Source organism: Ranitomeya variabilis, chromosome 6 (assembly GCF_051348905.1).
Source record: "Ranitomeya variabilis isolate aRanVar5 chromosome 6, aRanVar5.hap1, whole genome shotgun sequence".
In the NCBI taxonomy this organism is placed as follows: domain Eukaryota; kingdom Metazoa; phylum Chordata; class Amphibia; order Anura; family Dendrobatidae; genus Ranitomeya; species Ranitomeya variabilis.
Window position 1 is genome coordinate 47,445,620 of NC_135237.1, and position 24,388 is coordinate 47,470,007.

At 42.9% G+C, this 24,388-nt stretch overlaps 1 protein-coding gene across 2 annotated transcripts in view; it reads left to right on the forward strand.

Moving 5' to 3' along the window:
* GPR158 (G protein-coupled receptor 158) overlaps nucleotides 1-8,024 on the forward strand; it is a 299,322-nt gene extending 291,298 nt beyond the window's left edge. For both annotated transcript variants that reach the window (XM_077268422.1, XM_077268421.1), the window contains one exon: nucleotides 1,520-8,024. In XM_077268422.1, coding sequence (XP_077124537.1) covers nucleotides 1,520-3,280 — 1,761 coding nt within the window. In that variant the 3' untranslated portion in view covers nucleotides 3,281-8,024. The remainder of the gene's footprint in view (nucleotides 1-1,519) is intronic.
* Nucleotides 8,025-24,388: the final 16,364 nt, after the last annotated feature.

The following is a 24,388-nucleotide window of genomic DNA, read 5'->3' on the forward strand; positions in this document are numbered from 1 at the left end:
CCCAGTCCCATCCTGGTATATATGTCCCCGATCCTAGTATATATGTGGCCCATCCTGGTATATATGTCACCCATCCTATTACATATGTTCCCCATCCTGGTATATATGTCCCCGATCCTAGTATATATGTGGTCCATCCTGGTATATATGTCACCCATCCTAGTATATATGTTCCCCATCCTGGTATATATGTCCTCCATCGTAGGATATATGTTCCCCATCCCAGTCCCATCCTGGTATATATGTCCCCGATCCTAGTATATATGTGGCCCATCCTGGTATATATGTCACCCATCCTATTACATATGTTCCCCATCCTGGTATATATGTCCCCGATCCTAGTATATATGTGGTCCATCCTGGTATATATGTCACCCATCCTAGTATATATGTTCCCCATCCTGGTATATATGTTCCCCCATCCTTTGCTCATTCTTGGTAGATATGTCCCTCATTCTGGGTTCCATCCTTGTTTATATGTCGCCAGTTCTGCATCTGTTCTCTAAAGCATAAAAAAACATTCTTCTCACCTTCGTCCGCTCCCACAACGCACGGCGTCCTCTTCTGTAGCCGGCACAGAGACCGACAGCTGACAACGGCATAACTGCTATACGGTGCAGGGACCACAGTATCATTGAGACAGCCTTGCAGTGAATGACGTCACTTTGACGGTTTGTCCAAGGTTGGATAATGGAGGGGAAACTGTCACATGCTTTCATGGCAAATCTGACAGGTGGGAACATGTTATAGGTTTTTGTACAATAAGGATGTGGCAAGATAAGTAAATAAAAGTATTTACTTTTTTTGAAACGTTAGTTCAGAGGAGAGAAGACAAACTGGTGTAATGTAGTGAACACCCACTTTAATGTATAGAATTATTACATATCGAATGTCCACCTTTATTTATTGCCCTTTTTTTCCCCTTTTTTGTTCTTTTGTATATTGCAGTACTTTTGTTAAATAAGACTTTGGGGCCGATTCATCAAGACTGGCATAGTACACACTAGCGCTACGCTAGTCTTGCTGGAGTAGTAGGCTGTGAATTCATTAAGAGGCAGATGCCACTTATGCCACTTAAAGAGATTGTCCATGACTATTTTTTTTCTACTATGGATCTGCCTGTTGTGCCTGGTGCCCAGCTCTGCCGGCTCAGAGTGGTCACAGATCGTTCTGGCAATTCAGTGGCTTCTGCTGACATCACGTCGACACAGCAGCAGCTTATCTTCCGCTCTGCTCTGTTGACGGGAGGTGACTGCCGATTTTATGCTTATTGATAGCCGGCTCCCTGCAGCCCCAGCTCCTCCCTAGATCGACCTATTTTTCATATCTAATTTAAAATGATATGACAATGCCAAAAACTGCAGATTTTTTGCGCAACTTACTGTTGTGCAAAAATATTGTGACTTTTCAAAGCTTTGCCACCAGTTTTCTGGTGTAAAAAGCTTTGACGAATTAGCCTCATATTGTATATTGGTAAATGCATAGCCAACACTTACAAGTGTTTTGTGTTATTTTTTAGGATGAGCTAAAGAAACTCTACACTCAGTTGGAGATTTACAAAAGAAAAAAGATGATTGCAAATAACCCACATCTCCAGAAAAAGAGGTGTTCAAAGAAAGGATTGGGACGGTCAATTATGAGAAGGATAACCGAGATCCCAGAGTCAGTCAGCAGACAGTGTTCTCGGGAAGACAAAGATGGTGCCGATCATAGTAATCCTAAAAATAACACAAGCAACTCTAAAAAGAATCATCAGGATTCCAATGCACATAACGCAAAGTCGAAGGACGACTCAAAGCACAGGCCATTCTCTCTGAAGAAGTCCCATAGCACATATGACCATTTAAGAGGACCAAATGACACACCCAATGGAGTTTCTTCAGAAACAATGGACGTGTGTGAAAATGCAATACAGACTTCAGTCAATGGTAAGAAACCGGGACATAAAGAGGCAGACGAACTGGAGGTTGGATCTGCGGAATCAGTACCGTTGGTCTGCAAGTCTGCCAGTGCTCATAACCTAAGTCTAGATAAAAAACCTTTACACCCAAGTTTGTCTGTCATACAAAAGTCACTTAGTGCCATCGCTAACTCTAAAGAGAAAAGCCTGGGACTTAGTGAACAAACAAATAGTGTAGAGGATTGTGATGCATATCAAAGAGTAAACTCGAATGAGAACGCAGGTCAGAAATATATGCCTTGTTCCGACAAGGAGGAGAACATGGAGCAGCACAGAACATCAAGCCCCATTGAAGAAACTCCAAAATCTCACAAACCTGGTATTATGAAGCAACAAGCAATGAGTTTGACATTGGCAGATACCGAAAAAACAATCGGTACTCCTGGGTTTAAAGATAAATTTGATATTGAAGAGGTATGTCCTTGGGAAATGTACGACCTTACTCCCACTACAGTGCCTTCTGAAAATAAAGTCCAGAAGCATGTTTCTATTGCACCTTTGGACTCTGAAAAGTATCATACATCACGTTCTAAGAGCAAATCTCACAATCGATCTAAGACAACAGATCAAGCACATCATCAATCAAAACAGAAGAGTCCAGGTAAATCTGACCTAAATTCAAAGGAAAGCCAAGATCATGTCATGAAAGATGAAAATGCAAGAAAGTCTCAATCTATTGATACAGGAACTATAGATCAAGAGTTAGTGACCAAACAAACTGCTAATATACAAGAAAAAGAACGCAAAAAAAATCCCCCCATCATTGAGGGGGTATTGCCAGCACCCGATGGCTACCATAATTCTAATAATAACCTACCACAAACTTTAGCTCTTCGAGCTGAAGTATGTCCATGGGACTACGATTCACAGGATGCATTATGTGTAAACAGAAGTAAAGATTCACCTACCAGCTCGGCTTTAAGCCTTTCATCCCCTTCTAAAGACATAAGTCCTTCGAAAAAGAAGGGATCAAAAAGTATCGCAAAAAAAGACGAAAGCAACATAAGGGGTCAAAATAAAAGTCACGAAAAAGAGATGGATCCAGTTATAAAGATGGACAAGTCAAAAAGTGCCGAGGTTTGCTCCATGGTTGGAGACCATTCCTTGGCGGTTTCAGTAAATAAAGGGAAAAGTACCTCAAACCAACATGGCATAGACAAATGCAAACTAGCGGAAGTGTGTCCATGGGAAAGTCTTTCCACTTCACAATCGGATCAAGACACGGAATCATCTGACAGCAAACAAAACAAAATAACGCAAAAGTCAAACATGGTGGACATCTGTCCATGGGACTATCACGATAACAGCGGGGGGAAATAATGATTGGTAAAGAAATGATTGGTGGTGGAAGGATGGGGAAGGCTGCCAACAGCAAAAACAAAGAATGGGATGTATCACTTGACATATTTAATCCTAATAGCACTACTAATTTAATGCATTCAAAAAGTACATTTTCTAAAGAGACTGCTCTCATTTTCTTATACGTGTATATGTTTCTTGTACACAGTCGTGTCCCATGTTAAAGCATTCCAGATTGTATAATATTTGCAAATAACTTTGATATATTGTGACACAAAATATTTATGCAAATTTGCAGATATTGTATTGATATTGCAACCAAAATACCTGCTCTAAATTTTCCTTTATAGAGTTTCTGTAACTTTTCACTTGGCTTCGGAAGCCATTCTATTGTACGAGAACTATTTTTTGGGCTGATGTGGTTTATATTGTGGTTTTGATTTCTCTTTTGTTCACCTCTCTATAACTATTCAGTACTCTAGTTTGATACTGTATTATTCAGGGTTTTCTTATTTTTAAATGGAATGTTACCATACCTGTTCGGCTTATTGTAAAAATATAGTTACTAGTGCTTATGGCCTTAGGTTTAGTAGAAATCAAATGGTCCTACCTAAATATGAATTTGTGTACCTCAGGGGACAACTTATGTATCGTTTGGCACCATTCTTATAAAGTAAAGTATAAAAATGGTCATACATATCCACTTGATACTAAATTTTTAAAGGAACACTCCAGGACCATTACATTGTGTAATACCTAGTGTAGGCCTGTGGGGGCAGTGTGCAACATATCTTAGAATTCCAATAATGCACTGCCCTCTCATGGTCTAACCTAGGAATAACACTGTATCAATTTAGCATGGAGTGTTCCTTTAAATCTAAGTATATGTTAATAACAGTTTTTTACATTTAGAAATATGGACCATCAATTTTTTTTTATATAACTTCCATGCGTTCCTTCTTTTTATTTATGGGAATACAGTTATTTATGGGAATACAGTAAATGCAATTACTGCAAATTACAGTTTTTTACAGTTATAAAATCACAAATGTAGATGACCAAATATACGTTTTATCATATTGCAAAATCTAAGCCCCGATTTTCACAAAGACTTTCATTGTTACCCATTTGTCAATTTCATGCAAAATTACATACAGTTCTTTGGTTTTAAAAGGGTTTATTGGGAAAAAAAGGTTGATGGCCTTATCTATAAGTTATTACTACCGTTAAAAGTTAACAGTTACTATCCATCCAGTGAATAGAGAGTGAATAGTAGAAGTAGTCTCAGCAGTCTCATATATGCTAGGTGGTTGGAACGGGTATTTTAATCTGAGCACGAATCTTGTGAAATCACCCCAATTCTGGGTTGCACAGGTTTAGTAGCAATTTGGCTGCTTTTATCCCAGAAGCAGCGCCACACCTGTCTATAAATCATTTATGGTATTGCAGTTCACACACAATATCACACACAACCTCTGGAACACTATGTCTCTGTTTTAGGGAAAAAAACAGCCTATGTAATGGACAATCTCTGTAATGAGAGGAGTTGTATAGCAATTAGATCATTGGAATTTTAAAGGAGGTGTCCACCTCTCCAAAGCTGAAAAAGGTTTGGAATTGATTAAAATAATTATCATCAATACTCACCTCACCGACCCTCCGCCCCACTAATTGTGTTTCAATGCTGCTCGGCTTTCTGCCAGTAGCTACTTCCTACTGCATTGATGACATCATGACTAGAGTTGAGCAAATAAATTTCAGTAGAATTGAACTCTACAATAATCCACAAAATGCAGATTATTTGCAGTTCGCTTCCATGTGAATTCAGCTGACCGCCATTTTTCATATCCATAATGGGCCTTTAAAAGTTGTAAAAAATTCCTTACACTCCCCTTACAACTCACCTCTTCGACCCCTCCGCTAATCACTACCTCCTGTCCGGTCCTCACTGCCTCTTCTGATCCCCTGCCGCTCGCAATGGAATCCTCTGGCCTCTCACACTGTGCCGAAATTCCAGCTGTCATGGTGCCCCGGAGGGTACTGCAGATGCGAGCAAGGAGGTCACAGCACACATCATGACGGCGTTGACCTCCCGCGCCCTTGCTCAGAAATCTCCCAGTTGCTGGACATTCGGCATAGTATGAGAGGACGGAAGATTCCAACTCGAGAGGAATCAGAAGATACTTTGAGGGCCTGATGGGTGGCAGTGAGACTGGAGCAGAGGCTGAGTATAACTATTTTTTACATATTATGTTTACTATGCTCTGGGGACCCCAGAACATAACAAGGGACATTAAATTCTCAGGGAATAACTTCTCCACAAATCAAATTACCCAGGAAAATCCGCCTGAACTTGAATTTGGCTTGTTCATCTCATGTCGAAATTTGGCACACATGTGACGACTTTCAGCTAATCATTGTCTTTTATGGTCTACAGCAGTGTTCCCCAAGTTCGGTCATCAAGAGCCACCAACAGGTAATATTTTCAGGATTTTCTTAATATTGCCCAGGTGAGAATTCCACCACCTAGACAGGCAACAATTCCATCACCTGGGTCATACTAAGGTAATCCTGAAAACACGACCTGTTGTTGGCTCTTGAGGACTGGAGTTGGGGAACACTGGTCTACAGCCAACCATGCAGCCACCAGAAATAACCCTGATACCCGAAGATGATCCCAAAGGTTTCTTTACCACATAAGAAGACACCAGTATTATAAATACCACATTAGGTGGGGTACATGTTACAGAATTTGCACTAAGAGCTAGGAGCTTCGAAATATTCCACTGAGCACCACAGCTTTATAGTCCATTTTTGTAATTGCTAGGAGTCATTAACTTTGGACCTTCTGCCAATTGGACATTAATGGGCTATTCTAACAATGTCCATATATGTCAGGAGACAGCCCCTTTAACTTTTGCTGTAACATCAAAATTTACTAATGTTTCCTTCATCATACAATTCTATCATCTTCATATATGTTTTATTTTATATCTTATATAAGGATGAGATTTGAAAAAATTACCTTTATTTGTTTTTTTTGTCTGGCTAACTCCACACGTTAGTCTTGTATGTCGGTCACCATTAAGTGATTTAGCAAATAGAAGAACATTTTTTGAGGTATCTTAAAGGGGTTGTCTCACCGACATCAGCTAATTGTGCCTAGGAAGTAATGTAGTAACACATAGCAACCATTCGATAGTTGTAAAAGCATAAGGATAACTTAAATTTCCTAGAACAGAAGTTGCTCTTACAAAATGACAAGCATGTCCGCCTTCTACGATGTGTACTGCCCCAGGTTATCATTGAGATGACCCGTTTAAGATTGTATTAATACATCTCCTTCTCCATACTGATAGGTTATTTAGTGATATATAATTGAACATAAATAATAATGCACTTCTTGTCCGGGTGGAATAAGGGTTTGGTGAAGTAGGTGGTCCATACTTCCTAACTCTCATGGAACATCATGAAGGTTCCAGACAAAGGGAAGATGGCCTAGACTTTGGTAGGAGATAACAAATCACCTGGGTGCCTTCTTAGAGATGGGCAAATTGATTCATAATTATTCAAATTTTAAGAATTTCTTAAAAAATTCACATTCGACGGCCACTATTTTACTGTATTTTAAGGGCCAGGAAGGGGTTATAAAAATTATACTCAGCTCTTCTTGACCCTCCCATTCTTCTCCTGCAACTGCTGGTCTTCTTATCGGCTCCTCTATTTCTGGTCCACCACAATTTTTTTTACCCCTGCAAAGCATATTTGAGTTGCACTAAATTAATTCAATGCAAATCAAATTTCCAATCCAAATTTGAGCAAATATTCAAAATTTGAATTCTGCCCGATTTCCTCATCTTTATTTCTAAACCTTTAATGGATATATTTCAGAGGGTGGTCCTGCACCCAGATAGCCATTCTGGTGGGGTCAAAGTAGACCTGTGTCTCTAGATGTTTTGTTGCATCGTCCAAGAGACGTAGTATAAAAAGTCGGCAAGTATAATGTCATCTTCTAGGGTACCATTCAGAAGGGGCCAAAATTCATTAAACTTTTGTGATCGGAGGGCGTCACCTTTGAAACCATTGATTATAAAGTCCTGCTACTATTGATTCTAAAGACCCATCAAAACATGTACGTGAAATTGGGCCTCAGTTATCAAGACACAAACAGATAAAATGGCAGTGTTACCCCATAGCGTCCAGTCGCAGAACAAAAGTTGGAAGGTAACACAACCAGTTTTTCTACTAGACAGTCTAGATAGATGAAGGCCATGTCTCCATCCATAGGTCATGGTCCTTGTACTAACGAACATTATCTAAGTTGTCCTCTGACTGCATGCATTAATTGCACATCACCGTTTGTGTCTCTAATTTATAGAATTGTTTTGGAATAAAGTAATTATATGTTATTTTTTTACCAAATGACTTATGCAGTAAGAGTGTACCCAGTCATCACAATATCATTATTTGCATCAAATCTGCCGGTAGTTCCCAATTTATGGCCTAGATTTCTGCATGTGAGTGGTAGATAGGACCGATGAAACACTGCCTTCTGACTTTTAGTAACTCTCTAGAAGAAATATGCATAAGAAATGAAACTATAAGAGATGTCACCCTAATGTGTGTTACTTATAATATATTACATTATGGTATTTACTGTACAGCATCCACCATTAAAAAAAAAAAAAGAATTTGATAGACTGATGTTGTGATGTGTCGCAGCATGTAAATATTATAATAAATGCAATAAAACACATTTGTAAGGAAATTGACTTACGCGTTATATATAATAAATTGCAATGAAAGGGAAGCAAATAACGTATAAAATAAAATCTAATTAAAGGTGTCAAAGTGTAACTGCGTTTTTAGATGTCGTGTATAAATGAGAATAATGCTATATCTGTCAATTATGTAACTTGGATCTTCTATTTTTATCAGCTTTGCCCTTTGTAGCTGTACTCACTAGAAGCTATATCTGATCCATCAGTGAGCTAATAATCAAGAAACCAAAACTCAAAGTGAATGATTGTTACTCACCTGTCCTGACTCCAGGGTCGGGCTTTGTTTCCGTCTTCTCTTTTGTGGTAGTGATTGTTAGATGACTGTAGAAACTCAGTGCACACCTCTGATGTCATCATCTGATCTCTCATTTTAAGGCTGACTCGGACGGCTGGATGCGGCCTGAGTGTTTAGATAGTGCACGCTGTTTCCATGCGTTTTTCGGGAGTCTAGCCACATTTCGCAGTAGTCTCTGCTACAGTCAGGTGCCTAATTATCAACTTAGGTGCTCATGAGTTCTATTCAAGATCCAGCTTCTACTAGAAAGTCAGCTCTTCTCTTTCTCCTCATCTATGCAGTATCAAGGTACCTGCCAGTCTTCTCATCTCTACTATTCCAATGCACTGTCCACACACTGGATACTGCTGCATGTAGTATTTTCAGCTCCGATGATCCCCTTACCTTCCTTCATAACCAGCTCTGCCGGTAAAGATGAGTGGATCGATCCAAGGATTATCAAGTTTGAGTCAAATTTGACTTTGAACAATCTGATATAAGATTTGTGGTTCGCAAATAAAAGAAAAAAAATCTCAGCCCCATTTCACATATGCTGCACACTCAGGGGCTTCTGATGCGGCAGAGCGGGTTTCTCCATAATGCCCTGTAGAAATCTGATCACATGCTGTAGCACAGGCAATAAGTGGGGCTATCACAGGCAGTATAAAACATAAGGGTTGGCCATAGAACACCATTTAATGCATGAACTGTGTAGGAATATGAGCATTCTGAGCACACAAGATAAAGAGAAATAAAGGCCTAATGCAGTTATGGTGTGCTACTATGTGGAGCGCTGATGTACCAGATTGAAAATGCAAGTGAGAGTCTCAATTATAATGTGATAATGTGTGCAAACTGTAAAGCGCTGCGGAATATGTTAGCGCTATATAAAAATAAAGATTATTTATTATTTGTTAATAGAAATCCAAGATTCAAGTGATATACAGTGCACTGTTGTAGCGTCTTATCAGGCTGCCTCCAACTGTAAGGAAAATTGGCAATTGACCGAGTGCTGGAGAAGGCCATGGCTGTCTTCTCTACTTGGTCAGTTATTGTGGTGAGCATATGATATATACACCTCTGACTAAACATATACAATATAGATAAATACCCCAGTATGGTTACTGACAACATCCACAATAGCAAAAGGAACTAGCTGCCACCACCAATCGTTTATACAGACCCATTGTACACCCATTTATATAGCATATTACTTCAGGGGTGTGGTATACAGAGCAAAAGAAACAGAGCTATTACATTTTACATATCTAATCCTAAAAAAAGAAGGCAGTTTATAAAAATGCACAAAATTCTTACAAAATGGACAAAACAGTACAGTATAAACAATTACATAAAATAAAAAAAATAAGCAGAAGAAATGTACTAAACCTTATATTGCAGGGTTGGCTTTTATGAAGGGGAGCTCTTCATTTTTGGGAGGCAATGGACAGACCTACAGTAAACTGCATATCCCAGGACTGACCAAGAATAAAATTTGGCATTTGTTTTTTTTTTAACACAAGTTACACCCACATACTTCCCCTCTGGTGACTCACAACAGGGCTGGTCTTCAGAAAACCATAGGATGTGTCTTAGAAAATTATGAGATTTCCAAATTCTACCATATCTTTGCCCCTGAAGGTCCCTGACTCCCCGGCGTGAGATATTACTGTCATGTTTCCTAGCCTGATTTAACCTTTATATAGATAGGAAACATGCATGTATAGCATCATTCATCTGACCGATATTTAATTGGTTAATATGAGATAGATGTTTATAATTATATTTATAACACATCTTGTCATTAGCACTCAGTGTGTGAGTGAATACATTTTTTATATTCAGCAGAAACAGCCCCTTAATAGCTGCTATTTTGTTGTTGTTCTCACGAAGTGACAGCAAGCAAAAATACTATTAAATCACTCACTGCAGATTTTGCAACTAAATCTGAATTCAAGGGTTGTTTTTTTCTAAATGAAAGTGCAATCCCTGTGTTTTGAGACATTTTTGTTTAAAAAAAGAGAAATCTCCAAAATCCTGAAACTGAAACATAAGCGTTTACATACAAAAGTGTGCACATTGTTTAAAATAATTTCTTGAGCTCGCTTCCTGGCTCCAATTAGTCTAATATTACACTTGTACACACTCCACCTGAGTACACTGGCCAGTTATGCGTGCTTGGGCCATGATTCTACATATAAGTGTTCCATTAAGTTTGGCTATGGTGGTTATGGCGAGAAAAGTGTTGGCCCATTTCGATAGGTCTTATGTGGCAAGGTACACCTTCCTGGCTTTGCAAAAAATCAACGCACCCGCCTTCCTGAGCACCACATGGTTTGCAACGTCGAAGCCCGCTGGAATTCATGACTATATATTATCCTGGAATAATACGCACCAGCATGCAAGAGGGGATGGAGGAAGAACACCGATTTGCACCTGTTCAGCTTCGACCTATGTCTGCTGGGTACTCTGTTGGGCTACCTATGTCAGATGCTGATGGGTTTGGAGATCAAAGAGGAGAAGGAAGATGAGGAGGAACAGGTGAAAGTGGAGGAGGATATAGACTTGGTGCAGGCAGGGGACAAGGCAGATAGAGTGACAGTTACATTGACTACTCTGCTGGACTTGACAATGAACCATTACGGCGGGGTTACGTTAATGAAACTCAGCCATGCTGGTGAGCATGGGAAGCTGTATTCTGCAATGTTTGTGGTAGGACAGTTGTATTGTTAACATGAAGCAAAGTGGATAGCCACTCTTTTAGACCATCGCTATCATAGCAAAATGGAGGAATTCTTTCCATCTTCCGAAAGGGAGTCCAAAATAACTTACTACCAAGATAAGCTCTGTTATATGCTATACGAAACGTTTGATGATCAAAGGCCTAGACCCCTCTGCGATCCACGCTAACACTACATTCATCTGACTGTCCCAGAATTAGAGCTACAAGTAGATGAGGCCACAGCAGCAACACTTTGAGTATATTTGGCATGATGGACCAGATGTTTTTTGTGCCATTGCGACAGCCTAGTGCACAACAGAAAAACGCAGATGCACCATCTGAATAGCAAGGTTCAGTTGTACCTAGATTGTGTTCTTCCACAGGCTGATACCCTGAGCCCCAATCCCAAGGATTTCTGGGTTAACAAACTGGACAGTGGCAAGAACTGGCCTAGTTTGCTGTGGGAGTACTGCCATGTCTAGCCTCCAGTGTCATTTCATAGAGAGTATTCAGTGAATTCGTCATACCAAAGCAAACCAGGATATCTTCCACAAGCTGGGAAAACCTAACATTTGTCAAAATTAATCAGTCATAGATCACTGCAGACTTTCATGCACTAAAGCAGATGCCAAAGATTAGCCAAAACATCTGTCTGCCGGCCTGTTCGTTGGCTGTTGTCTATGCCGCTCTGCTGCTGCCAGTGCCGATAGATCACCTTTTGCCAGGCATCTAGTCACTGTCCATAATGTCATGTATACGGAAGTACTGCTAATGCAGAGACTGCTATTGCTGGCACTAAACTCCTTAGCATCTCCTTGACTGCCCCATCTTAACTCTCTACCATGCTGCTCCTGCAAGAGCCACTGTACAGAAAGGCTGGCCACACATCTCCTGGTTGCCCACTGTGTTTCATAGTGATTGACTGTACTACTGATGCTGGGAAATATACTCTCATGTTTTCGTACCCTAATGAAACAGCTCTGAAAATGGGGCTAATTTTTTAAAAGGCTTGATGACAACAAGCCAGAACATCGTCACATTCAAAACAGGGCCTCTGTTTTGTCTCCAGAAATAAGGGGATAATTTTTGGATGGCTTGATTAAAAAACCTTTGAAATTGCCTAATGATTTTGTGATTAGCATACCAGTTGTAGACCAAAAAAGGAATAATTTTTTTCATTTCTGAATGAGAGGCCATTACTTCTTACATTCAAAACAGTACAGTACACCTATTTTGTTTCCTTATAAAAGGGATAATTTTTAGATGGCTTATAAAAATGGTATCACTTCTTCATCTAGCAAAACACAAAGCTCTTTATAGCCAGCAAACAAGGATAATTGTTCCAACCAATTGTGTGAAAATTGCAAACAGCAATACATGCTTTTGCCCCCCAAAATGGATCATTAGACTGTTTATATGATTTAGGAAGCCTAAAAAGTCTGATACTGCAGCATGTTGTTAAATACGCTCTCATTTACTTCTGGTTACCATCAATCTTTATATAGTCAGATAGGTAAAAGTCATTGTACTGTGCTTGCATTACAAGTTCAAAACATGTTCAATTGACTTTAAGGGGAGCTCACAGTGTTCTAAACATATTTTTCCAGGTAATTAGAGGCTTTTTAATTAAGCTATTCATGCAATTTTATTCTCCACAAATCACATTTTTGGGGCAAATTCGGCAAAGACTTTGAATATTACTTATCTCTATCTACCCGTCCTCACTTCTCCAAGTGCTGTCTGCAGTCCAGCTCGGCTGCAGTAATTTCTCTAGTCCATGCTGCTCACTCTGACTTTCAGGTTAGTGAATCCACCTCTCAAGGTGAACTAATAACAAAAGCTGTAGTTAGGCAAAAAGTGCTCCAACTAATTATGCCAGTATCATAAGGTAATATTTGATGTACCTCAGTGATTTGTTTCTGAAGAAAGGGAGACTAAACTCCATCACATATTGGAGAGCTGGGGACGGAGTGCTTCACCACAAGAGAGCTGGTTAGTGCCAAGCATGGCGGTGGCTTTTATATTTGGTATAACTAATATAATAATTTAGCTAAACTATACCAGGGGTAGTATTTCAGGGTATAGTTGTCCAATTCGGACAAGTTTCAAATGTATGGCTACCACTTGTTAGATTGAAGTGGAAGCAACGTTATTCAACATTGCATATGCATGCCTTTAGTGCTTTTTGCATGGTGGCATACCATTCTTCTTCATGAAGAGCAATCAGTAGGGCTGGTGTGACAGATCCGCATTTCCCAGAGTCCTGAAAAACAAGTCATTTATTAGATGATTTAAAGAAAACAACTTTGGACTAAACATGTGAAAGCATTACTAACTCAAACTGACAGTGTCGCTGTCAGAGTTAACATCTTCCTGCTGTGACTGAGTTGAATGATGTGCCATATATTCCGTAACTCCCTCTGCTTCCTCCTCAGAAATATGCTTGCTGGAGCCAACGGAGGCCAATTGTGACCTGCGTTTGGTTGTACCATTGCTGTTTGTGCTTCTGCTGCTGCTAGCGGCTCCCATAATCTTAGCAGAAGTATAGGTTTTTTTTCTCTTTTAGATAACCCATACATTGCCATTGCCACTTGTTCTTTTAACATACATTTTGTACACTATAGTAATTAACTTTTGACAATCTTTTCATCTACAATTATTCAACCCTTGCCAAAAAGATGTAATAAAAGTCAGGTAAGTGCATAGTTCAAGTGTTTATTTCTGTTAATGTTGATGATTATGGCTTACAGCTAGTGATGAGTGAGTATGCTCGTTACTTGAGTTTCTCCGAGAATGCTCAGGTGGTCTCTGAGTATTTCAGCGTGCTCGGAGATTTAGTTTATGTCGACGCAGCTGCGTGATTTGCGGCTGCTAGACAGCTTGAATATATGTGGTGATTGCACGTCTTCTCATAAAAAGTTTTAAAAAGTTGGTCAATAAGTTATATGTATCCCAAAATGGTGCCACTGGTAAATGAAACTCATCCTACATAAATTTAGCCCTCATACGGTTATGTTGAAGGAAAAATAAAAATGTTACGGATCTTTAAATACAAGAATTAAAAGAAAAAAAAGCTTTGCCTCGGAGGCTCAAAATTGGTCTGTCCTGAAGGCGTTAATTATAACAGTTTAATAATTGGCAGTTTTAAAACTTTAGTTCAATTAGATGGCGCTGGGGGGGACTGCTCCACTTGCAGCGAGAAGGAGTGATCTCAAGCAGAGCCACGGCTTCAAAAAGTCATTTTTTAATCTTTATTACACAGCTTGGCTAAGCTTTTTACTTTCAAATTTGTTCTGTTTGTCTTTGTAGTCCCTTTATTGTCAAATTCCACTGTACCAAAATTCAGAGATTTTTTTGTTTCGCAACTAGATAAAAGCTAATTACATGGAGATGTGTACATAGTGGACACGTTCCATTAAAACGGCAGTGATTACATCTCAGTGAGGGACCTGAGACATCAGCATAGATAATAAATTAATAAATCTTAATTAAAAATGACATAAAAATCAGGGTTAAAAAAGACAATAACTGCAGAATTATACAGCTGGAATGCAGGAAACAATACGTGTCACATGAAATGTTCAACAATAAATGCTGTAAATAGTCAGATTAATCCATGTGGTGAAAATAATATATATATATATATATATATATATATATATATATATATATATATATATACTAGCTATTGAACCCGTTCTACGCCCGGGTGGCGAGCATTTATATTGGAATATGGTCTCCATCCTGGTATGTGCTGCTCCTATCCTGTCATATGCTGCTCCATCCTGCGCCCCCATCCTGTCATGTGCTGCTCCACCGTGTCATGTGCTGCTCCATCCTGCGCCCCCATCCTGTCATGTGCTGCTCCACCGTGTCATGTGCTGCTCCATCCTGCATCCCCATCCTGTCATGTGCTGCTCCACCGTGTCATGTGCTGCTCCATCCTGCGCCCCCATCCTGTCATGTGCTGCTCCACCGTGTCATGTGCTGCTCCATCCTCATCCCCATCCTGTCATGTGCTCCCATCCTGCGCCCCCATCCTATCACGTGCTGCTCCATCCTGCGCCCCCATCAGTGCGGGCGGCTGTGCTGAGTGCGGGCGGCTGTATGTGACGTGGCTGTGCTGGGTGCGGACGGCTGTGCTGGGTGCGGTGGCTGTGCTGGGTGCAGCGGCTGTGCGTGGCTGTAGGCGGCTGTGCGTGGCTGTGGGAGGCTGTGCTGGGTGCGGCGGCTGTGCGTGGCTGTGGGCGGCTGTGCTGGGTGCGGTGGCTGTGCTGGGTGCGGCGGCTGTCCGTGGCTGTAGGCGGCTGTGCGTGGCTGTGCTGGGTGCGGAGGCTGTGCGTGGCTGTGGCGGCTGTGCGTGGCTGTGCTGGGTGCGGCGGCTGTGCTGGGTGCGGCGGCTGTGCTGGGTGCGGCGGCTGTGGGTGGCTGTGCTGGGTGCAGCGGTTGTGGGCGGCTGTGCTGGGTGCGGCGGCTGTGGGCGGCTGTGCGTGGCTGTGCTGGGTGCGGCGGCTGTGCGTGGCTGTGGGCGGCTGTGCGTGGCTGTGGGCGGCTGTGCTGGGTGCGGCGGCTGTCCGTGGCTGTGGGCGGCTGTGCGTGGCTGTGGGAGGCTGTGCGTGGCTGTAGGCGGCTGTGCGTGGCTGTGGCGGCTGTGCATGGCTGTGCTGGGTGTGGCGGATGTGCTGGGTGCGGCGGCTGTGCTGGGTGCGGCGGCTGTGGGTGGCTGTGCTGGGTGCGGCGGCTGTGCGTGGCTGTGGGCGGCTGTGCTGGGTGCGGCGGCTGTGGTCGGCTGTGCTGGGTGCGGCGGCTGTGCGTGGCTATGGGTGGCTGTACGTGGCTGTGGGCGGCTGTGCTGGGTGCGGCGGCTGTGCGTGGCTGTGGTCGGCTGTGCTGGGTGCGGCTGTGCGTGGCTGTGGGCGGCTGTGCTGGGTGCGGCGGCTGTGCTGGGTGCGGCGGCTGTGCGTGGCTGTGGGCGGCTGTGCTGGGTGCGGCGGCTGTGCTGGGTGCGGCGGCTGTCCGTGGCTGTGGGCGGCTGTGCGTGGCTGTAGGCGGCTGTGCGTGGCTGTGGCGGCTGTGCATGGCTGTGCTGGGTGCGGCGGCTGTGGGTGACTGTGCTGGGTGCGGCGGCTGTGCGTGGCTGTGGGCTGTGCGTGGCTGTGGGCGGCTGTGCTGGGTGCGGCGGCTGTGGTCGGCTGTGCTGGGTGCGGCGGCTGTGCGTGGCTATGGGTGGCTGTACGTGGCTGTGGGCGGCTGTGCTGGGTGCGGCGGCTGTGCGTGGCTGTGGTCGGCTGTGCTGGGTGCGGCTGTGCGTGGCTGTGGGCGGCTGTGCGTGGCTGTGGGCGGCTGTGCTGGGTGCGGCGGCTGTGGTCGGCTGTGCTGGGTGCGGCGGCTGTGCGTGGCTGTGGTCGGCTGTGCTGGGTGCGGCGGCTGTGCGTGGCTATGGGTGGCTGTGCGTGGCTGTGGGCAGCTGTGCTGGGTGCGGCGGCTGTGCGTGGCTGTGGGCGCCTGTGCGTGGCTGTGGGCGGCTATGGTCGGCTGTGCTGGGTGCGGCGGCTGTGGTCGGCTGTGCTGGGTGCGGCGGCTGTGCGTGGCTGTGGTCGGCTGTGCTGGGTGCGGCGGCTGTGCGTGGCTATGGGTGGCTGTGCGTGGCTGTGGGCAGCTGTGCTGGGTGCGGCGGCTGTGCGTGGCTGTGGGCGCCTGTGCGTGGCTGTGGGCGGCTATGGTCGGCTGTGCTGGGTGCGGTGGCTGTGGTCGGCTGTGCTGGGTGCGGCGGCTGTGCGTGGCTGTGGTCGGCTGTGCTGGGTGCGGCGGCTGTGCGTGGCTATGGGTGGCTGTGCGTGGCTGTGGGCAGCTGTGCTGGGTGCGGCGGCTGTGCGTGGCTGTGGGCGCCTGTGCGTGGCTGTGGGCGGCTATGGTCGGCTGTGCTGGGTGCGGCGGCTGTGCGTTGCTGTGGGTGGCTGTGCGTGGCTGTGCTGGGCGCGGCGGCTGTGCTGGGTGCGGCCATTTTCTTGGTCCTGCTCCCGGAGTCGGCGCCTGCGCAGTCCGCGCTTTCCGGCGCCATTTTCTTGAAGACACTGCAATGTGTCTTCAAGAAAATGGCGCCGGAAAGCGCGGACTGCGCAGGCGCCGATTCCGGGAGCAGGGGGACAGTCACGGCCCGGAAGCGCGTCGGTGGAACGGGTCAGGTAAGTATACTCACCCTCCGCCTCCTGGCTCGTCCCTGCTTGTCCGGTGGAGATCGCGGTGTGCGTTCAGCTCTTACGCATACCGCGATCTCCTGGGAGCGTCGCTCTGTGCGGTCCAGACTGCGCCGGCGCTTGCGCAGTCTATAGAGGCTTCGGACAGAGTGACGCTCCCAGCGTTATATTATAGATTTTTAATTATTCATATGCTTTCAAGTACTATCCACAATAATTATTATAAAATCTAGACCAAGTAATACCAAAATATATTTTTCTTCAGGAAAGAGAAGATATTTAACTATATGTACGGTATATAAATTCTATATAGCATATTGTATAAGAAATAGTGCACATATATTAGTACATTAATTATAAAGTGCAAATGCAAGTCCACATACCTCCACCATGGGAGGGCAAGCACCCCCCCCCCAGGGTACTAGATAGCCAAACATGTCAGGAATAATCACACACACAAGGTTATAATCACCAGCCTTGAGTCTCTAAAGTACCGTATGTTTCGCCTGTTACTTCTTCAGAAATATGATATCTCACAACAATCTAGTATTAATGCAAATTGCCACTATAAAACCTGAAGCATCAAGCTTTGCGAAAACTAAAATCTGTGTCAGTCGCAATAATTTTGGACATGGCTGTACATTCACTCTCCAAAAAGACAATTTTAATAGGCAAACTATCTTTAGTTTGCTTTCATAGAACATATGGAATTGCCTTTCAGTTTAGTCGGAAAATAATGTTACCCCAGTCCTCTACTATCCAATCCTTGTACTTCCTGCAGAATATCAATCTGTACTTGATGTTTTTCTTGGAGAGAAGTTGCTTGGTCACTGCCCTTCTTGGCTCAAGACCTGCCTCGAAAAGCCTTCACCTCACTGGGGGTGTAAAGTCACTGACACACTGCCTGCTGCCATTCCTGAGCAAGCTCTGTACTGTTGTTGATGTGTTTCCATTGTTGGGCTTTCTTGGGAGCCCTGAAGTCTTCTTCACAGCACTCGAATCTCTCCTTTTAAAGTTTTTGATGATCCGATAAATGGTGGATTTAGGGGCAATCTTACAAGCAGCAATGTCCTTGCTTGTAAAGCCCTTTTGATGCAAAGCATTGCTGGCTGCATGTGTTTCCTTGAAGGTAAGCATGGTTAACATAAGACAATGACTTCAAGCATCAGTCTATCACAAAAAATATGTATGCAGATAATTTTGTGGCAGGGCAAAAATTCAGCTGAAATGTGATTTATGTAATTAATTTAATTTTCATAGCAAGGCATGACTTTGCCATTCATCTGATCATTCTTAATCCCGATTACTCTTTGAGTTAATGCCAACTGCTACTATGTAAACTGAAACAGCAAACTGTTTGAAAAACTAAATTTGTGTCCGTCTCAACATTTTTAGCCACACCTGTATATGGTATATGAAAATGGCAGTCTTAAACTGCACAATCCCTTTATAAGCATTAGCATCCACTGTAAGCCTTAAAGGAATCTGTCAGCAGATTTTTGCAATGTAATTTGAGAGTAGCATGACGTAGAGGCAGAAACTCAAATTCCAGGGATGTGTCACTTATTGGGCTGCTTGGTGTAGTTTGATAAAATCCCTATTTTCCCTGCTGTAGATATAGCAGTGCTGAGCTGTGTATAACCCCACCCCCAACACTGATTGGCAGCTTCATGTGTACACTGTCACAAGCTGCCAATCAGTGGTGGGGGAGGGGTTACACAGATTGGCCTGACTGTCCTGCATGTGTGACCTAGTCCTGTAGTGATAATCTCCTGCTGATAAAACACTGAGTGTATTGAAACTATGGCACACAGCCTAATGAATGACACATCCCTGGAATCAGGCTCTCTGTCTCTACATGATGCTGCTCTCAGATTACACTGTAAAAACCTGCTGACAGCTTTCCTTTATCGTGATGCAGAGTTTGTCATTTGCACTTACTATGACTGCTCATGGTTGTATTTCCTGTGTTTTAACATACTAAATTGTTACATTTATTTGCTGGTTCTGTTCATCTATTTCAAAGATAATTGCAGCATGAATTATGCACTAGATCTGCTCATAGAGTCATTTATAATTAGATGGGTTAAACACGTGAATACATTTGTTTTATGTGTCTAACGTAGCTTCAAAGAAGCGGAAAGAAAATGATATTTTAAATAGTTTTCTGCTTTAAAAGAACATTCGAAGCAAAAGATATACCCTGTGTAAATGTAACGGTGCCCAGGGTGGTAGCCTTGGGCTAGTGTCCTGAGTCCGACACCCCAGCAGGTCACAGAAAACAGGAGCCTGCTTTGGGTGTGTACGTTGCTGTTGTGACTGTCGACACCTCCTGCCTCCTCTGGACCGTGGCCATGATTACCTGCGACCCCACGAACGGAAGACCACAACAGTGTATAAAAACAAGTTTAGTCATCAACAAAGCAGCATGAGATGCAGACACCTTTCTTTGGGTTTCAGAGCAGTGGCATGTCTTCAACAAATATTTTCATCGCACAGCTGAAGAAACTTCTCACAAGCAGAGTCAGGGACTTGTAAGCTTCCTACACAGCTATGACACTTTAGCTGCTCTTTATTAGATCACCGAGAACTTCAAAGAGAAATGTTGAATTTCTGTGAAGGAGGATTCATGGCTACCAAGAAAGTCTAGTAAGCGCCAGGACCGTCTCCTAAAAGAGAATTCAGCAATAGGGTTGGTACAACACCAGTGCAGAGCTTGCTCACAAATGGCAGCAGGCAGATCTCTGTGCATTTGCCAGAGAAGGCAAAGGATTTTGGAGGCTTGTGTAGAGACAATAAGGGCAGCAAAGATGCCACTTCTCTCCAAGGAAAACATCAAGGACAGACTGGCATTCTGCAGGAAGCGCAGGAATTGGACTGTAAAGTTAAACCCCCCTTCGGATCTCTCTCTCTCCAAAATTCCAAGTGAACTAAAATGGTAAAAAAAACAAGGCAATTAAATTTTGCCATGATTAATAGGGTTTTGTTTGTACTTTATCCATTGTGCAGTAATAATGACCAGCCGTTACGATTCTCCAGATCAGTACGATTACGCTGATAGCAAATTTGTATGTTTTTTTTAATATATATTTTAATAATTAAAAAAAACAGAACTTGCTATTTTTACATTGCTGCATCTATATGAGGGAGTTTTTTTTTAGCATAGCGAGCTGTAGTTTTTCTTGGTACCATTTTTTGGGTACAAATAATGTTTATAATTAAATTTTTTTTAGACATTATTGCATTTTGGGGTGGGGAGCAAAAAACAAAAAACTAATTTTACCACTTTATAGTTTTTTAAATTTTAAATAAGGAAAAGAGTGGGAATTTTTTTTTAAACTTTTTTTTCCATTTTTATTGTACGTTTTAGAACCTGGATGAGTTGATTATTTGTACTATACACTGTCATACTTTAGTGAAAATCATCTTCTATATGACGTCCAGGGGTTCACAGGGGTATGAAGATGGCAGCGATCGGGGCCATGGCGAGGTATAGGCACCACATGATCATGTCTTGGGGACGATGGGTATGTTCTACGTTGCAAAGTGGTTTAATTTTGCACATGTCCCACTAATGTGATTTAATTACAGCTGAAAGCTCCATGTATAATGGAACTCACTCTGAATTCTTGACATTAACCAGCGTTTTTCTACATTTAATGATACACTAGTGCCCTCTGCTGTGCATCTGTAATACTACAGTTCTACATAGACAAAGTTCTATCCTCCAGATAATGTGACAATTCAGATCAGTGAATCATATTTAACACAAAAATGTAATACTTAGTTGTTTTATAGGTTATCAGAACAGGATATTTTTTGCATTAGGTTGTTATTTTAAACACTTTTTTTCATTTTACATTTTTATTAGTATATGATACTTGAAGGTGTTTTCTGCCACTAACTTGTCAGCTTTAATGTGTAGGTGTAATGTGTAGGTATACTCCTTACTGTTTAAACCTGATATTTGCATTCAGAGTGTGGTGCTCTACTATATCGCATAGGTGGAAGGACCGCTGTATAGGATCATTCATGATCAACAGTCGTACCACAAAAATATCTCCAGAATCTGCCAAAATAGCAAAAACTATCAGAAAAACTCCATAAACTCCATTTTTCATTCTGCCAGTGCCTGAAATCTAAGATCCTGCATAATCCAGACTCTACCCTGCTATCTCTAAGATTTTACTCTCTAGAATGCATTACCCCAGACAATTTGATTATTTCCCCACATCCACACTTGTAAGAGCTCCCTAAAACATGTTTTTACACCGGCTTGTCATACTAATTTGACTCTTTTCTTTTTACCTTTATTCTACGTTGCTTTTCAGAACCTTCTGCCTTCTTTCGACAGTGGCCCACTTACTTGTTGCACCAAATGCACTTCATACTGTATCGGTGCTTGCACAGACACTGGCTCATTCACCTGTCTGTCTCCAAAAAGATGGCCGAACGATTACAAACAAGAGCTTTTTACCTTTTGTACCATAAAGTGCTACAGAATATAGTAGTGATATACAGTCATGGCCAAAAGTGTTGGCACCCTTGAAATTGTTCCAGAAAATGAAGTATTTCTCCCAGAAAATTATTGTAATTACACATGTTATGTTATACACATGTTTATTTCTTTCGTATGTACTGGAACAACATAAACACAGTGGAGAAAAAAAGGCAAATTGGACAAAATTTCACACAAAACCTCAAAAATGGACCGGACAAAATTGTTGCCACCTAACAAACAGGCAATCCCTGCCATCGAATAGCATCGAGACGTGCAGCCGTGGGGTTTCAAACATATTCTTTAAGCACGCTGAAGACACCAGAGCATGCTCGGATAACACCTTATCACTATTCTCTTCTTTCTGTTCTCCATCCTTAGTATGGCACACACATACACACAATGCAAACACTGAGCCAACTCTTCCCCTTTTTATCTGGTTTCAGGTGTGATTTTCATATTGCCCACACCTGTTACTTGCCACAGGTGAATTTGAACGAACATCATATGCTTGAGGCCAGTCTCACACATCCAGATAATTCCGGTACCGGAAAAATCGGTACCGGAATTATCCGTGTCCGTGTGCCTGTGCGTTTCTGTGGCACATCAGTGTGGCACACGTGCGGCACACGTGTGCCGCCCGTGTGCCAACTGGGTACCACACGCATCATGCAGGAGACAGCGCTAGAGATAAGCGCTGTCCCCCCCACGTGGTGCTGAAGCCGGCATTCATATCTTCTCTGCAGCAGCGTTTGCTGTAGAGAAGATATGAATAATCCTTTTTTTTTTTGTTTCTCGTGTTTAACATAAAGATCCAGGTCCCCAAAAAGGCACGGTCCGCAAAAAATCAATGACATCTGCACAGATGCATTGATTTCAATGTGTCTACGTGTGTCAGTGGCTCCGGTACATGAGGAAACTGTCACCTCACGTACCGGAGCCACTGACGTGTGAAACCGGCCTGAAACAAATTGCTTACCCACAATTTTGGAAAAGTGTCAAAAATTTTGTCCGGACCATTTTGGGGGTGTTTGTGGGAAATTATGTCCAATTTGACTTTTTTCGCTGTTTCTTTGTGTTGTTCCAATAAACACAAAGAAAGTAAACATCTGTATAACAAAAATATGTAATTGCAATAATTTTCCTGGAGAAATACTGTGTTTAACTATCCAAGCAAAGTTGATGTGATTTCATGAAAACTGAACCAAGGATTCTGCTGAACTGTGCGGTTTTGCTTTGTTTTTTCTCTCTTGTCTTTTATGTGGAGCATAAAAAACACATGTAAAAAAACTGCAGTTACTTTTTTAAGTGCAGAATCAAAGCTTTTCTGTGCAATAAAAAACACATTAAAAACGCAAATTCACATCTGCACCAAAAGCGCATAAAATAAGGGGGATAAGATTGTTATTGTGTAGTTTGGTGCAGATCCTGCAGAAAACAGAAAAAAAAAGATTTCTGCAATGTGTGAACACGGCCTTACAGACACCAGAAGTTAGATGTCGTATAGTGATGCTATATAAAGATGAGAAAGTTCTGGTGGCTGAGTGAATGTGAATGAATGAACGAATGAATGAATGAATGAATGAATGAATGAATGAATGAATGAACAAAAAATAAATCCACAGGTCCCAACTAAGAGATGAGCAGGACTCACAGATGACATCCCGCCAGCTCTGGCTAATCAAATGCCGTGCCGGGGACGCCGGAAGGTTAGAGATTTGCGACTTCCCGTCAAGCTGCCAGGTACCACTGACCTGGACGCTGGACCAGAGACCCATGAATCGATTCGCTCACCTCTAGTCCCAACGTTCCCAGACACAGCGGAGAGTCCCGGATTTGGATCTGCACCCTGCAGTCTCGGGCGTCAGCTGAATTTCCCTCAATACCACATTTATCTCCTCCTGCTAGAGGAAAAGGAAATGGTAAATGGGCGTGGATTGGGGTGAGCCAGGGGCTTGGTCAAAATTTTCCGTGGCGCCATACCCACCACATGGTGTCCCTCTTTCTGTTCTTCAAAAGTTGGGAGGTATGACAAAAGGAATAGATTAAATAGCATCCTAGCTCAAAAGCCAAATACATGTACCTGCTCCAAAAGAACAAAACACAAATACACAAAAATGCAAAAACTAGGATAACGGGACCAATACCCTTTTTCCTCCTGCTTGACCAGCTGGGTTGTGGGCTCAGTCTCACTTGCTTGGATGCTAGCTGTGCTTCCCTTTGGGTGGCTCATACACATTTTTTTCTATGACTCCTTCACCCGTCTACCACAGGAGGAGCAGCCTGTTATGCATGGACTGAGAGGCCATAGCATGGCAGTAGCTTGCATTTGAATAAAACTAACTTTATTTAAAATTGAAAAGCACAGACCTAGAGGGCTATGCACTTATAAGTTGGGGCCCAGGCCCCGCAGTCATCAAATTGCCTAGCAAAGCCTCTGACTACCCCAAGGTCTGGTCTAATCTCACAGCAAGTTCTTCAGTTCAGATCGTCACTCACACCTCTCGCCATAGGTGAACAATTGCATGCCTCCGAGTCCCAACATTTGCACAACACAAAGAGAAATACTTATGTGAGAGGCAAAATTCTGACCAGGGCCCTGGCCACATTCCAAGTCACACCCATTTACCATTTCTTTTTGCCATGCAGGAGAAGGA